We start from the raw sequence: 16060 nt of genomic DNA, 5'->3' as shown, positions 1-16060 counted from the left end.
TGGTTTTTGTGTGTCAGACATGATGGTGAAAAGGTTGAGACACTTCTATAAATCATCTTGCACATATGAAGTATGTTTAGTGAATAAACTGTTTCTGTCATTCAAATGTTAACATAATTTTGACTCACCCTGTATATTACCAAAACATTATCACTTTTAAACTTATATTTAGTACATAGCTACGGTTTATATTGGAAACTCCTTTGTAGAGAGTATTCTTAGTTTTTCCTTTCAGAGCAAAGACCCCCCAAGTTGCAGTAAATAACACCGGAGACTGTATGGCTCAGGGGTTCTCAAACTCAGTCCTGGGGACCCTCTGTGGCTGCAGGTTTTTGTTCCAACCAAATTCATAATCCATGACAGCACCTGATCACACTAATCTCATTTAATTAGCTGGTGTTTTTTCTCATATTCTACATTCAGAAAAACAGAGCAGCATGATTTTTATATTTATAAGACATTATAAATATTCCTGTTTTTGCTTTAAATTTAAATACTTAACTCTCTCTTGTTGATTTCATTATATTTTGCCCTTTCTCTGTGCAGTTTGCTCCCTTTGTTGTGTCCTAATAATGACGATTAAGCAGAGCAGACACCCAGGCAAACAACACTGAATCATGAAAGGCTGCAACTACTGCAGCGTCGACCCACTAATTAGTAAATAATGGTTTAATTAAACAGAACACCTGGAAAAGTAGAATGAAAATATTGTTAAAAAGAAAAAAATACATTATTCCTATATAACTGCTTGGTACATTTTAATTTTCATTTTTTTTACGAAATTTAGTTTTCTAATTTCTATATTGTTACCAAAACACAGAGCTTGGGAAATAACAGTTCACTTAATTAGCCCAGAAGTCCAATTAAAAACAGAAGCTGCTTGGAATAAAAACCTGCAGCCACAAGGGGTCCCCAGGACTGAGTTTGGGAATCACTGGTATAGCTTAAAAGCCATGACGAAAGCAGTGAGGGAAGTGCTTGGCTAAAGAAAAGGTTACATTTATTAGATGAATTTCTCGCAATTTGTAATTGTAGCTGTCTTTTCTAGCTTTGCGTTGGTATTATTTCCAAAGTACGTCATACATTTAAAGTGGGAAAATAAATTATTGTCTTTAGACTAAATGCAAATGGTGATCCCAATTTGTTATGAGATTTGGGTCAACTGTAGGGTTACAAACATTCACTATTGATCTCGAGCTGGAGGGCAAGACTGTCAGTTATACTGTATGTCAAAAAAATGATTTAAGGTAAGAAGGACCTGTGTGCCAGATTTAAAGCTTGTGGCTTAAAGAACAAAGCTATGCATAAAGAACAAACAAAGCACAAGAAAGTTAGGAGTATGGCCACACTAGTCTACTGTGTTTGAGACTGGGGGCATAACTGGACTAGACTGAAAGAGCTGGTAAAGAATGAGATCAGTGTAAAAGTGCTCAGGACAGAACTATATATACAGTATGTACATATAAAAAGGTCTGAACTTCAGCTTTGAGGAATGAATAGGGCCTTAGGGAATCTGTTTTACTTTTTCACAAATTCCATTTTATTTTTTGATTGATTTTCGGTTTTTATCATTTTATTTTTCCTTGATTCAGATTTTTGGGTTTTTCTCTTTTTTTTTTTTTTTTACTGTAAGTAGCAACAGCTACAACAAAACAAGCAATAATGAAATGGCACTTTACATTCCTTTTAACGAAACAGCACATTAGCACAACTGAACCGTATTTTGCAGTTCCATTCAACAGGTAGGAACCCAGATCATCCATGATGCTGTATGCTGCTAAAATGTCATTAAGATTCAGCTGGTTGTTGTGAAGGGACTGAAGTGCTTCCTGCGAAAAGGTGGAAAAGTTGCAGCTCTCCATAAAGATAACATCTGCCAAAAAATACTGGCCTCCAGTACCTGTAATTATGCAAATTATTTCAAATGATTCTTAAACCCTAAACGTTTACAGATTGAAAATGTGCATCATTACATCTGTAGCTTTATCTACTGCATATCTTAAAATAGTTTGCTTTTGCTGTGTAATTAATCAATCTACAAAACGCTAAATCCGGGAATTAAATAGAAAAAGAAGAAAGAGAGACTCGCTTTTAAGGGCTTGTTGCATCTGAGGAGAAGCCTGCTCTTCTGCCCAGGTTTGTAGGTGCCGAGTTTATAACGGAAGAGTCAAATGTGGACTTTGTGTGCTTCGTCACCACGAGGCAAAGCATTTATTAAATCCAAAAACGTTGTTAATTTTTAAAAGGGAACCCGTTAACAATCAGTGCCGTTCACTAATAAAATTTTTAAAAAGGGAAAGACCGATTTCCCTTCCGATTTTATGTGACGTTTTAATACCGGTTAAATATAATTTCATGTACAGTTAGAACTGCTTACATAAAAGAATTACCATACAGCCAAATGTTTAATCACCTATCAATATTTTGAGAACTATGTGGTCTCGGTGGTTTCATCAACTACAAAATAAATTGTATTGCCAAGAATTTTTCGAAAGAATGTCATCCATGCGTTGTGAAAAGTTGAGTTTGACGAAGACTGCTCTCATTTTCTGGAAGCGTGCCCCCTTGTTTACAATGCTTAATAAAGAAAGGACGTATCTTCATCATTTTTTTGAGCGGGATGTCTGACTCGCCAAATTATATTTTCGTGTTCAGTCTATATGGTATGCTGGCAAAACTTGCAGAAAAGTTGTTGTCCAGATTTGTAAAAGTCGCCGGGATATTGTTGTGCCCTCAATTTTGCAGTTAAGCTCGTGTTTCATTTTTTTTCTTTAAACGTAGTTAGGGTATCTGATACTGCTCACTTCAACAGTTCTGTCTTGCGCAGCTGGCTAACTCGCGTACCTTTAACGAGGAAACACGCAGGAAACATGCACACAAACAGGCAGAGGCACGACTGGATTTCTACAAGAATTGAACAACTACACATTAGGGGTGGGCAGTATGACCAAAATTCTATATCACGGTATTTTTCTAAATTATCCCGGTTTCACGGTATTTGACGGTATTTTTTTCCCATGCATGAGTGGATGTTAAACACATTTTCCACTGCAATTACTGGCTAAGAATAACCTATTCCACTGTCAAGAGCATTGTACATTGTACAAAAAAAACATTTTAATGTGCACACAAGTATTAATACAGGTTTGCATTGCCCCATAAAGTGATACTTTTCAAGGGGGTGGCACTAATGAACACAAGTGTTAATACAGGTTTGCATTGCCCCATAAAGTGATACTTTTCAAGGGGGTGGCACTAATGAAGAGAAGGAAATCACATTGCATGACAGATGCAGTCAAAATATAGAACCTTTTTATTTAACAAATTTTGCAAAAACTTACATTATAATTTTGACAACATATTTTCAACCATCCAAAGAGGTATTTAGACTTAGGAAAATATCCAGAAGTGCTTGTCAAAAGTTGTATTGCACTGAACATGTCTTAGAAAAGGAATAAATAATTTTTTGTAAAACAACTACACTTTCTGTTAATGTTAACAATCTCTGTCCACTGACATGTTAAAATGAATTTTTAAACAACTTTACCATCATTAAACTGCATAATATTTAAACTAATAAATAATAACAATAAAATAAATAATTGTATTATTACTGATAGTTGCACTATTACTTCAAGGCTTCAAAAGCCCAGGTGCATTACACAGTATTCACCAAATTAAAATAAAATAAAACAAGTGCAATCTTGGTGATGACAGAATTCACTGTCTTAATCTTCTTTATTTATTTATATGGTTTGTACAATGCTATATACTGTATACACTTATATTCTGCAAGTGCCTTGAGCATGGGAAAGGCGCTATATAAATAAAATATATTATTATTATTATTATGACATCTTTACCAACTGAACTATCATTTAGGCAAACTGCATTAATATGGACCTTGCTTGAAGCTAAGCTATATACATAAATAATACAACTGCAACTTGCATTTATAATTGTATTTGTGGTATAGCCCTACGGAATCGTATTAGGGCCATGGTGAAGAAAAAAAAATACGGACACAGGGAAGAAAAAAACAAACTATACGTCGAGAATAAAGTCGACATTTCCACTTTATTCTCGCCGTTTATGTCGAGATTAAAGTCGACATTTCCACTCTATTCTCATAGTTTACTTTAGAATTAAAGTAGAATGTCGTAAACTAAACTTCATCCTAAAATCATTGTTTAATTTACTAGATTTTCTCAAACCCCGTCATAAGTTAATGTAGCACATTAAATGCTTTGTGTTGTGTTCCCCGACCCAGTTGTCCCAGATATTCCTGCTCTCTGAAAATTTAGAATTTATATCAAGTATTTATTTATATCAAGTATTTATCTTGGCATTCTAAATGTTCAGAGAGCATGAATATCATGTGAATGGATTCTGTGCGGCGATCACTGCCGGTGCCGGTGCCTCCTCTTAGTGCAGAGGAAGTCAGTTTAAGAAGCTCGGGGAACACTTAACACAAAGCATTTAATGTGCTATATAACTTATGACGGGGTTTGAGAAAATCTAGTAAATTAAATATTCATTTTACGATGAAGTTTAGTTTACGATGTTCTACTTTAATGACAAAGTACGAGAATAAAGTCAACATGTCGTCACAATATTACACAGTACCCAGGTACATTACACTGTATTGAAAACAAATAAAAGTACAACTTGGCTTGCAGTATTATCCAGTAGTATAGAAACAGTATTTACACATCTGACCTTTTAAAACTAAAGCATCTCCAGGCGACAGACGTGACTAATTTTTTTCAGCTCTCTGTCCATTTTCACCGCGCGGCATACCTATGCTACCGCCCACTATTTGGTGGTGTAGCAGTGAAAAAGAGCCCTAGTGCAACAAATCTGTGTTTAGCGGTGTAGCAGTGAAAAATGTCCCCACTTGAACAGTTTCCCGCTGCGCCACGTTCCGAACGTCGTTTAGGCAATTTAAACCGGTGTTGCGGTATAAGAAAAATCCATATCATAAAAAAAATTTTAAACGGTTTTCGGTATGAACCGGTATACCGCCCAGCACTACTACACATTATTCAATTGTTTAATTCAGGGGTGTCGAACTCCAGGCCTGGGGGGCCGCTGTGCCTGCTGGGTTTCCTTGTAACCCTTTTCCTAATCAGTGACCAGTTTGTACTACTAATTAAATTCTTTTTCCTTTCATTTTAATAACTCTGTTTTTAAGGATTCAGTGCTCTGAATGGATTCTTTCTTCATTAAATGACAGCCAAACAGAAATGAGACGTGAAACGAGCCGACAGGTGACCAGCTAAACTCCAACCAGTTTCTTAAAGAGAAGCCGATTCTTGCTGTTAATTAAACCCGTTATTTAATTCCACAGCTTGTTGCTGCTCTCGTTCTACCACAGCAGAATTTTCCAAAACTGTTGATTTTCTGTTTTTTACCGAAGAAGACCATCAAAATGTTTTAGTGACCTGAGAGATTAACCTTACCGAGACCATCACCTTTCTTTATTTTCAGATATTGTGTGATGGGCACAGGTGAGCTGCTCATGTGGCGCCATGTTTTGTGTCTCATTATCGTTTGGCTGCTAATTAAAGAAAAACAATAAAGGGGCCTGCGTCAAGTTAATTAAAATTAAGGCAAAAGAAGTTAATTAGCAAAAACTGGTCACTAATGAAGAAGATGGTTAAAATGAAAACCTGCAGCCACTGCGGCCCTCCAGGACTGGAGTTCGACACCCGTGGTTCAATTTATCGGAAAGTTTTGTATCAGTCACCCCTCCACTCTCTAAATTCCGCACATTTCCGTTTTTAAATCTAAAATCCGTTTTTATGTGTTAATTCTGTGATTCCGTCTGTGTTTTCCACATTGCGGAAATCATAGGGCCCTAAATGAACTTGTTTATGAGTTTTGGAATTCTTCTGTTTTTACAGTAAACTCTTAGTCAGATTCAGGGCAATGTTATGCTGCAAAACAACTTGTATTTTTCTGTGTGTTTTGCCACTTTAAGGAAACTCCACAATATTCATGAGTGGGGCCATCAGATGTTGACATGGATTGAGATGTACACACAGCACTGTACAACTGATCTGCCATAATAGGCCTGGTGAATTTGGTCCTGTGAAGCTTCATCGTGGTGCAGGCTGCTTTGTGGCAGAAAAGGTTGAAATGACTGCAATTGAGTAGAAGAATAAAAAAGATGTTAGCCCTCTAAGTGCTGTTCACAATGCAGCAAGTATAAATGTGGGTTTCTGGGGAAATGTGGAAGTCATTAAGCCTTGTACTGTGGCAGCCTATAATAACACAAGGGGTTCATCGATCATTCAGATCAGGCATGGACATTCTTCCCTTTCATGCACAAGCAGTAAAAAAAAATATAAGAAACGTGCGCAAAGAAACTGTCTAGATCAGGCATGTCAAACTCACTACCATTGGTGGGCCGCTTCAACTGCAATACGTGTGTCAGCGGGCTGCACTGTAACAAATACTATTATACAAAGTTACTGTAGCTTTCTTTCCTATACTGAAAACTTTAAAAAAATGTAACACTTAAAGTTTAAAGAAAAGCAATTTATTTCCATACAATCTCCATACAACAGCGTACAATTAGAGTCTTAGCCTCTTAGCTAGGTCCTTATATTATTATATCCATTATATTATATTCATTGCTTATATAGGAGTCTTACAGTGTGAGATATATTTCTTTTGTCCCGACACTTGGCATCTCTTGTTAGTAACCAGTTTGTCAATATCAGGCTTGAAATCTTGTGCAGCTGCAACTTTTATGAGGGATGAAAGGTGCTCGACGGTAAGTCTTGAGCAATGTGGGGTTTTTGGTAGCTTTCATTAACGAAAACAATTGCTCACAAAGGTAAGTGCTTCCGAACATTGACAGTACTCTCGATGCCAACTTACGGATCTGCACATACGAGGGTGGCAGGTAAGCATACAAGCCTGGCACACCAACTTCGTTGTATTTTGCCTTCAGAATAGAATCTGACTGCAGTTCAATCAATTCCATTTGGATATTCTCAGGTGCATTCTCAATGTTGTAAGAGTATGGTGACATAAACAGCGCAAAGTCCTGTTCGTGTGAACTGAAATCACGAAAACGCTCACTGAATTCATTGCTCAGTAATTCAAGTTGGAAAACAAATCCTCCAAAAATCAAATTTTACTTTACTAAGTTTACTTCAAAGTTTATATTGTAAAATAAGCCGATATGCAAAAAGCCACCTGACCTACACTAATTATACAAACTCAAAATCACAAAAATATATTAATAAACAACTCGCCAACTTCTCGCGTCCACTTTAGATCTTCAGCTGTAGTCTGCACTAACTGATCGTTACAATACTAGCACAAAATTACATAAAACTAGAGCAAAAAAAATGTGAAAATATGCGGGCTATTACTACTCGTGATGGTCAGTTCTGCCCAGTGGCCAGTCTCAGCAGCCCAGCCAGTAGTGTAGCCTGCCAGGGGCGGCTCTAGGGTCGTGGCGGCGCTGGGCAGAGAAAGAATGGGTGGCCCCTTCGCCCGCCAATGTCAATACGGTATCTTATGCACGGTGGATGGCCACGTCTGTTGCGGACACTGCATAGCCGCCTCGTGCTCATGACATGCTTCTATATGTGCGTGTCCGTAACTTGAAAACCAAGTGGCGGCCCATGATATTCTCATTATGGCAGAACGTTATAATACTACATATAGCTTACTGCTCCGACTCTAGCGACATTAGTAAATACAGCGTACTAATTAACAAGAAACACAATGTTTTTCAGCCACATATTCAATATATATTGGCGTGGCAGCCCCAATAAAAAAAAAGTGCATACAAACAGTCATAATGTATACTTCACTTGTATGATGCCTTGGATAAAAACGTCGGCCAACCACTCAGCAGAAATAATTGCACGGACCAGAGCAAGTGGAAATAGTCTTATAGGTGAATAAATATGGCAATATATTTGTGTATCTACTTTTACTGTTTCATTAGTACCTTAAATGCTTAAGAATATATAGTATTTGAAGTGGCATATAAATTATGTACACAGTCCTGGCACTGCATGATAATGCCAGTTACCTTACACCTTGACAGATTATACTGAATTGTGTCTTTTTTGTTTTGGTTTGAATCTCACAGAGTATGATAGGAAAGAGGACTTGTAGAAATTGCAGTAACAGTTTAGGCTTTTTGAGTCATGGAATGAACTATCTACAGGGTGAGCCATAATGAAGTAAATGAAGTCATTGCGCAAGGTAGAGGCAGCCGAGAGGGTCGGGGTGGGGGGTCCTTTGATTGGCGATCCCTTGTTGTTTTGGTCCGGTGTGCACTGTGCTTTCACTGTTGAAGCGTTCTTTAAAAACAACGACTCCATCATCAGTACGCAACACGCCATCCGAATGCACTTCAGCATTCCTCCCGACGGTGACATCCCAAATTGGAAAACAATTCTTCAGTGGGTGGCTAAATTTAGACAGACGGGTACAACATCCATCCATCCATTTTCCAACCTGCTGAATCCAAACACAGGGTCACGGGGGTCTGCTGGAGCCAATCCCAGCCAACACAGGGCACAAGGCAAGAACCAATCCTGGGCAGGGTGCCAACCCACCGCAGGACACAAACAAACACACCCACCCACCAAGCACACACTAGGGCCAATTTAGAAGGGTACAACATTGAGCAGAAAATCTCCAGGCTATCCTCAGACTGAATGAAGAGCTGAAAATATCCAAGCTGTAAGGGCATCAATTTTGCAGTCTCCTAGATGTTCAGCGAGCTTCTACCTTAAGCATTTCCAACACGTCTTTGAGGACCTTAATTTCCATCCGTACAAAATGATGGTAGTGCAGGAACTCATTGATAGAGACTGGGAGAGTCGTAGACAGTTGTGTGCAAACATTCTGCAAACCGTCCATTGAGATGCCATCATCCTGTGCAATGATGAGGCACATTTCCATTTGAATGGTTGCGTCGATAAGCAAACCTTTCATTATTGGGCTGAAACCAACCCTCGTGAACTTCATCAGAGACCCCTACACAGTGAGCGTGTTACAGTTTGGTGTGCCGTTGCAAAATTTGGCATTGTAGGCCCTTACTTATTTGAGGAGGGGGTCAACGGTCACCGTCACTTCAGAATACTCATTGAAATGCTAGAGAACTTTTAGATGCCCCAACTGGAAGAATGGATGTACAGTAATCCCTCCTCCATCGCAGGGGTTGCGTTCCAGAGCCACCAGCGAAATAAGAAAATCCGCGAAGTAGAAACCATATGTTTATATGGTTATTTTTATATTGTCATGCTTGGGTCACAGATTTGCGCAGAAACACAGGAGGTTGTAGAGAGACAGGAACGTTATTCAAACACTGCAAACAAACATTTGTCTCTTTTTCAAAAGTTTAAACTGTGCTCCATGACAAGACAGAGATGACAGTTCTGTCTCACAATTAAAAGAATGCAAACATATCTTCCTCTTCAAAGGAGTGTGCGTCAGGAGCACAGGCTGTCAGAAAGACAGAGGAAAGCAAACAAATCAATACGGCTGTTTGGCTTTTAAGTATGCGAAGCACCGCGGCACAAAGCTGTTGAAGGCGGCAGCTCACACCCCCTCCGTCAGGAGCAGACAAAGAGAGAGAGACAGAGTTTGTTTTTCAATCAAAAATCAATACGTGCCCTTCGAGCTTTTAAGTATGCGAAGCACCGTGCAGCATGTCGCTTCAGGAAGCAGCTGCACAGAAGGTAGCAACGTGAAGATAATCTTTCAGCATTTTTAGACGAGCGTCCGTATCGTCTAGGTGTGCAAACAGCCCCCCTGCTCAATCCCCCTACGTCAGGATCAGAGAAAGTCAGCGCAAGAGAGAGAGAAAAGTAAGTTGGGTAGCTTCTCAGCCATCTGCCAACAGCGTCCCTTGTATGAAATCAACTGGGCAAACCAACTGAGGAAGCATGAACCAGAAATTAAAAGACCCATTGTCCGCAGAAATCTGCGAACCAGCAAAAAATCCACGATATATATTTAAATATGCTTACATATAAAATCCGCGATGGAGTGAAGCCGCGAAGCGCGATATAGCGAGGGATTACTGTAGTTGATTCATGGTTTCAACAGGATGGAGCAACAGCTCATACGCCACAGAGATCCATGCAAGTTTTGCCAGGAAGCTGATCTCCCTGCACGGCGATGTCAGGTGGCCGTCATATTCGCCTGATCTTGCTCCGTGCGATTTTGGCATGTGGGGCCATCTCAAGTCGAAGGTATACACACACCGATCTCAAAACCTTGAAGCCCTCAAGGACGTTATTCACCAAGAAATCACCGCTATTCCCCTTGAAATGGCCAAATGAGCCATGGGAACGTTCAGAAATCGCCTCAAAGAGTGTATCGCTAATAATGGCCGCCGCCTTGAAGACATCATTTTTAAAACACAATGAAAAAAAATCTATTTTGTATCCTTTCTTGTGTCGTAATGAAATTTATTTTATCTTGTACCATTTTTGTAGAATAAACATTTGAAATGTGGTATTTCTTTTTGGCTCACCCTGTAATAACCTTTAGGTACAAGTGATGAACCTCTAAACTAATTTTTCAGGCCCATTTAAAACTGTTAACATCTCTGATATTGTATCATCATACAGTAGCTCAAAAGAACCTGCCAACGAGCCAGCTGCCCCTGCAAAGCCAAGATATGTCCCCAGTGAAGGATCTCAGATGGCTGGTGCTGCAGCCCTAGCAAGAATCCAGCAGCAACAAAAACCACGGCCGCTGTCATCTCAAGATGCAATTCGCAATCAAGGTGAGTGTGTGAGGAGAATATTGGGATGTTTGGAAGACTGAAGCTGTGGAGACGTAAGAACTGAGCGAGTGGCAGAGATTTTTTTTTTTATTTCAGGGATGTCTGTATTAGTATTATCTACTCTAATTCAAGGTGTTCATCAGAAATTTAATAAATTTACTTCATGAGGCAGTACTAGGGTGTTGTATCATGTTAGCCATTATGACTGTAGTGAGAAGTCAAGCAAAATGACACCTTTTATTGGCTAACTAGAAAGATTACAATATGCAAGCTTTCAATCTCGCCCGAAGAAGGGGCCTGAGTTGCCTGAAAAGCTTGGATATTGTAATCTTTTTAGTTAGCCAATAAAAAGGGTCATTTTGCTTGACTTCATGAGGTAGACGTATGTAATAAACAAGAATAGATGTGTCAAATAAATATTTGAAATATTAAAATGTGCGCTTCAATTTAAATGTTAGTCAGTCAGTCATTGTCCAACCCACTGTATCCTAACACAGGGTCACAGGGGTCTGCTGGAGCCAATCCCAGCCAGCACAAGGCAGGAACAAACCCTGGGCAGGGTGCCAGCCCACCGCAGGGCACACCCCATCAAGCACACACTAGGGACAATTTAGAATCGCCAATGCACCTAACCACATTGACTGTGGGAGGAAACCCACGCTGACACGGGAAGAACATGCAGACTCCACGCAAGGAGGACCCGGGAAGTGAACCCAGGTCTCCTTACTGCGAGGCCAGTTTAAAGTTTAAATATTCTCAATTGTAATAGAAATTTGTCATTTTACACCCTATGCTAGTGGTCCATAGAGGGCTTGGTCCTTGTAAAAGATTACAGATAACATCATAGACCTTAAAATAATCAAAAACAGAACCCCACATGCTTGGTTGGGCGTGAAATTTGTCGTTTTTAACCTTGTGGGAGTGCTATTAGAGGGAAGGGACCACCGGTAAATAATCAATAATATTATATTTGTGGTCAGCAACCTCAGTATAATTCAAATAATAATTATTAAAATTACAAGTAAATGAAAAGGACAGGCTCAGTTATTGGTCACTTTCTGGACCCCTTAGAGTTACTATCAAAGGAAAGAATTAAAATAAACTGAGTGTCATTATGAACAATGCTGTACATCCTCTGTCTGACACACCAACATTGAGGACCTCGAGACAACGAATCATTCAACAGAAATGTGTCAGGAAACACGACTGGGGCTCCTTTACACCAACAGCAATACGCCTGCATGGTGCCTCACTGGGACTGGGACTGTCAAGTCAGAATTTTTTCTTTCTTTTTCATTTTCTTCCTTTTCAATCATTATGGTGCATGTTCAGACTATAGTGTGTATGTCTATATATATATTTTATCTATTTATTTATTTAATGAGCTTCTGTATATGTTTTCCTATAGGAGGCGCTAGCTCCCTGGAAATACGTTCACTTTGCAATTGTGGCATCTTAAGTAACCTGAACCTAAATAGATATATTATAAATAGGCAATATCCCTCCCTTAGTGATACAGCGGTAAGAAATCACATAAGAGAAAATAACTTAGCTGTCTTTAATGACGGTTTACGCGGCATAACAAACGGGAAGCCATGACAGGACCTTGTGTAGAGTCTGCCATTTTCGTCTCTGCATTGGAAGGATTTTTAGAATCGGATGAAATTATCTTCCATCCGTCTGTCAGCTTCAAAGGTGTGCCGCGCAATGTTCCAAGGCTTTATACTCTTTCTCCATGTGCAGGCCCCCACTTAGGTAAATCATGCCATTCCAAACAAGGAAAAGAAGATCCAATGTTATGCTGACTCTATCACACAGAAATAGTACAATGCCCATTTTTGTAGTTAGAACATTACATTAGAACACTCTAGATGAGAACAGGCCATTCAGCCCAACAAAGCCCCCCAGTCCTATCCACTTATTTCTTCCAAAAAACATCAAGTCGAGTTTTGAAAGTCCCCAGTGTCTTACTGTCTACCACACTACTTGGTAGCTTATTCCAAGTGTCTGTCGTTCTTTGTGTAAAGAAAAACTTCCTAATGTTTGTGCGAAATTTACCCTTAACAAGTTTCCAACTGTGTCCACGTGTTCTTAATGAACTAATTTTAAAGTCACCGTCTCGATCCACTGTACTAATTCCCGTCATAATTTTAAACACTCTGCGACAGAGAAACACCCCCACAACAGGATGCTGCCACCTCCATGCTTTACTGTAGGTATGGTGTGTTGTGGATTGTGAGCTGCATTGGATTTCCGCCAGGTGTACCATTTTGTATTGAGGTCAGATAGTTTGATTTTAGTCTCATAAGACCTTTTTCCACTTGACATCAGAATCTTCAAGGTGCATTCTGGCAAAGCTCAAACGAGCCTTAATGTGGTCTTTCTTGAGAAGTGCCTTTTTTTTGAGACCCTCCCGAACAAGCCACAATTGTATTGTGGAGCGCTTGCGAAATTGTTGTCACATGCACACCATTAATGACCATTCTTTGCCATAAAATCCTGTAACTCCTTCAAAGTGGCCATTAGCCTCTTGGTAGCCTCTCGTACCAGTTTCCTCCTTGCTGTTCCATCCAGTTTGGAGGGACGGCCAGATCCAGAGAGTGTCCTAGCAGTAACACTTGCCACTTCTTTATTATGGACTTTACTGAGCTCCTTGGGTTTGATGAAGCCTTTGAGATTTTTTTGTATCCATCTCCTGCCTTATGTCTGTCCACAACTCTATCCCTGAGATCTTTTGAAAGTGGCTTGCCACCCATAGTCAGTTGCACTACCAAGCAAGGGAATGAATGCTCCAGGAACAGCTTCACTAATCACACTGATTACACTTGATCACAGGTGGGAGGAAACCAGTAATCATGGCCTACAATGGAAATGGTGGGCACTTACACCTGATTGAGTTTGGGGGGGGGTCCTTTATTAATCTCAGTATTTCTTGTTTTTTATTTTTTTAAATTCTCTTAACTGTAGCTGTGGTATCTTTCACTTGGATGTTGTAGATTGCATTGAGTAAGTAAAGCCGGAAAAAATACTCATTTGTGTGTTTTTATTTAAGGCTGTAAAGCAAAAACAAAAAGGGGAATATTTTGAAGGGGGGGATTCTTTTGTATACCCACTGTATACTGTATCTTATAAGACAGAATGGTGAAAGTGCAGTGCATGTTATTGTAATAGATTGCATATTAAGCAGTAATGGCCGGTTGAGTGCTACCCCTGGATTAAGATTACTGTGAACCCACGATTATCTGATAAGTAAACCCCTCCAACTTTTTCTTAAAAAAAAAAAAAATCCTGTAAGGAAATTTTCCAGAGTGTCACGGAGATAGAGAGGAGTCTCTGGATGCCAAATTGAGTCCCGCCTGACCTTGCGTATTCGCTGTGCAAGTTTCCTGTCATCATGCCTCCAAGTAAAGGAAATGTTGTTTGATTATTTTGTATACTCAACCACGGCCTTCCATCTCATCTGTGATTCATCACCTCCTTACACTTTTTGTTGCAGCAGTTGTTACTCCTACTTTCCACAACACTAATAAAAAATAATTATACAGTAATCCCTCGCTATATCGCGCTTCGCCTTTCGCGGCTTCACTCCATCGCGGATTTTATATGTAAGCATATTTAAATATATATCGCGGATTTTTTGCTGGTTTGCGGATTTCTGCGGACAATGGGTCTTTTAATTTCTGGTACATGCTTCCTCAGTTGGTTTGCCCAGTTGATTTCATACAAGGGACGCTATTGGCGGATGGCTGAGAAGCTACCTAACGTATTTTTCTCTCTCTCTCTCTTGCGCTGACTTTCTCTGATCCTGACGTAGGGGGTGTGAGCAGGGGGGCTGTTCGCACACCTAGACGATAGGGACGCTCGTCAAAAAATGCTGAAAGATTATCTTCACTTTGCTCCCTTCTGTGCTGCTGCTTCCTTTAAGCGACATGCTGCACGGTGCTTCGCATACTTAAAAGCACAAAGGGCACGTATTGATTTTTGGTTGTTTGTTTTTATCTCTCTCTCTCTCTGCTCCTGACGGAGGGGGTGTGAGCTGCCGCCTTCAACAGCTTTATGCCGCAGTGCTTCGCATACTTAAAAGACAAACAGCCCTATTGATTTGTTTGCTTTTCTCTATCTCTCTGACATGATCTGCTCCTGAGGCGCACTCCTTTGAAGAGGAAGATATGTTTGCATTCTTTTAATTGTGAGACGGAACTGTCATCTCTATCTTGTCATGGAGCACAGTTTAAACTTTTGAAAAAGAGACAAATGTTTGTTTGCAGTGTTTGAATAACGTTCCTGTCTCTCTACAACCTCCTGTGTTTCTGCGCAAATCTGTGACCCAAGCATGACAATATAAAAATAACCATATAAACATATGGTTTCTACTTCGCGGATTTTCTTATTTCGCGGGTGGCTCTGGAACGCAACCCCCGCGATGGAGGAGGGATTACTGTATATCTAGTTTACAGATTTGTAAATTTGTTTATACAAGTTATTCTTTTTCTGTCTTTTAGTAAAGAAGGAGTTGATGGCTGAAGCTGAAGCTGCAGCAGCGTCCACTACCTCTGTGCATAAAGATGTAAGTCTACAGATACAAGGTGGGCATGTACTCACCACTCCAAACACTCATTTTAAGGCAATTTGTATTTTCAGTCCGTTACTATTGATATTTTTTATATCAGATTTATTTATTTGGTACAGCACTGACCAAACAGTAGACTTGTGACTTACTCAGTCACATACTTGGTGACATTGCTACTGAACAGATGTATTTTTCCTGAATGTTCACTGAACCCTACAAAAATATTGTTTGTGACACTTCAGCCTTTCCTAAAATGTATTTGTAGGACTCCAAAACAGATCTTAAGGAAGATGCCACATTATTCTCCGTGTCTGGTGTTTACTTCATCTGTCCACTTACGGGAGCTACACTGAAAAAAAATGAAAGAGAAAGTCATATCAAGGAAGCAATACTCATGGTACGGTATTCAGTCCTAAACGCATCTGTGTTGTGCCTTTGGTGTCTTCATCAGTTTCATATACGGAGAACCTTGTCTTATAAATGAATCTTAATTTTGGAAATAACATGTTTGGTCATTTTTGAGACAGTCCCGCAAGGTTTGACTAATATTTGATTCTTCTATGCAGAAATTTGCAGATGACCCACTGGAAGCCTCTATCATGATGGTCCATACGTTCAACAAGGACAGAGAGAAAGTCAGTGCAGCCATTGAAGTCATAGGCAAGTGAGTGTGACTGGCTGGGGTTGGTACATTAAACAAGGCCGTGTCTTTATCT

At 39.7% G+C, this 16060-nt stretch overlaps 1 protein-coding gene across 1 annotated transcript in view; it reads left to right on the top strand.

The window, feature by feature from the left end:
• Window positions 1–16060, top strand: part of ubxn6 (UBX domain protein 6) — a 41635-nt gene that overhangs the window by 8076 nt on the left and 17499 nt on the right. The window contains exons 2-5 of the mRNA XM_028816499.2: window positions 10617–10774; window positions 15277–15341; window positions 15610–15741; window positions 15911–16008. Coding sequence (XP_028672332.1) covers window positions 10617–10774; window positions 15277–15341; window positions 15610–15741; window positions 15911–16008 — 453 coding nt within the window. The remainder of the gene's footprint in view (window positions 1–10616; window positions 10775–15276; window positions 15342–15609; window positions 15742–15910; window positions 16009–16060) is intronic.

Source organism: Erpetoichthys calabaricus, chromosome 12 (genome assembly GCF_900747795.2).
Source record: "Erpetoichthys calabaricus chromosome 12, fErpCal1.3, whole genome shotgun sequence".
NCBI lineage: Eukaryota > Metazoa > Chordata > Cladistia > Polypteriformes > Polypteridae > Erpetoichthys > Erpetoichthys calabaricus.
Note: the sequence above shows the minus strand (reverse complement) of the source record. Positions and strands in the feature narration are given on the sequence as shown.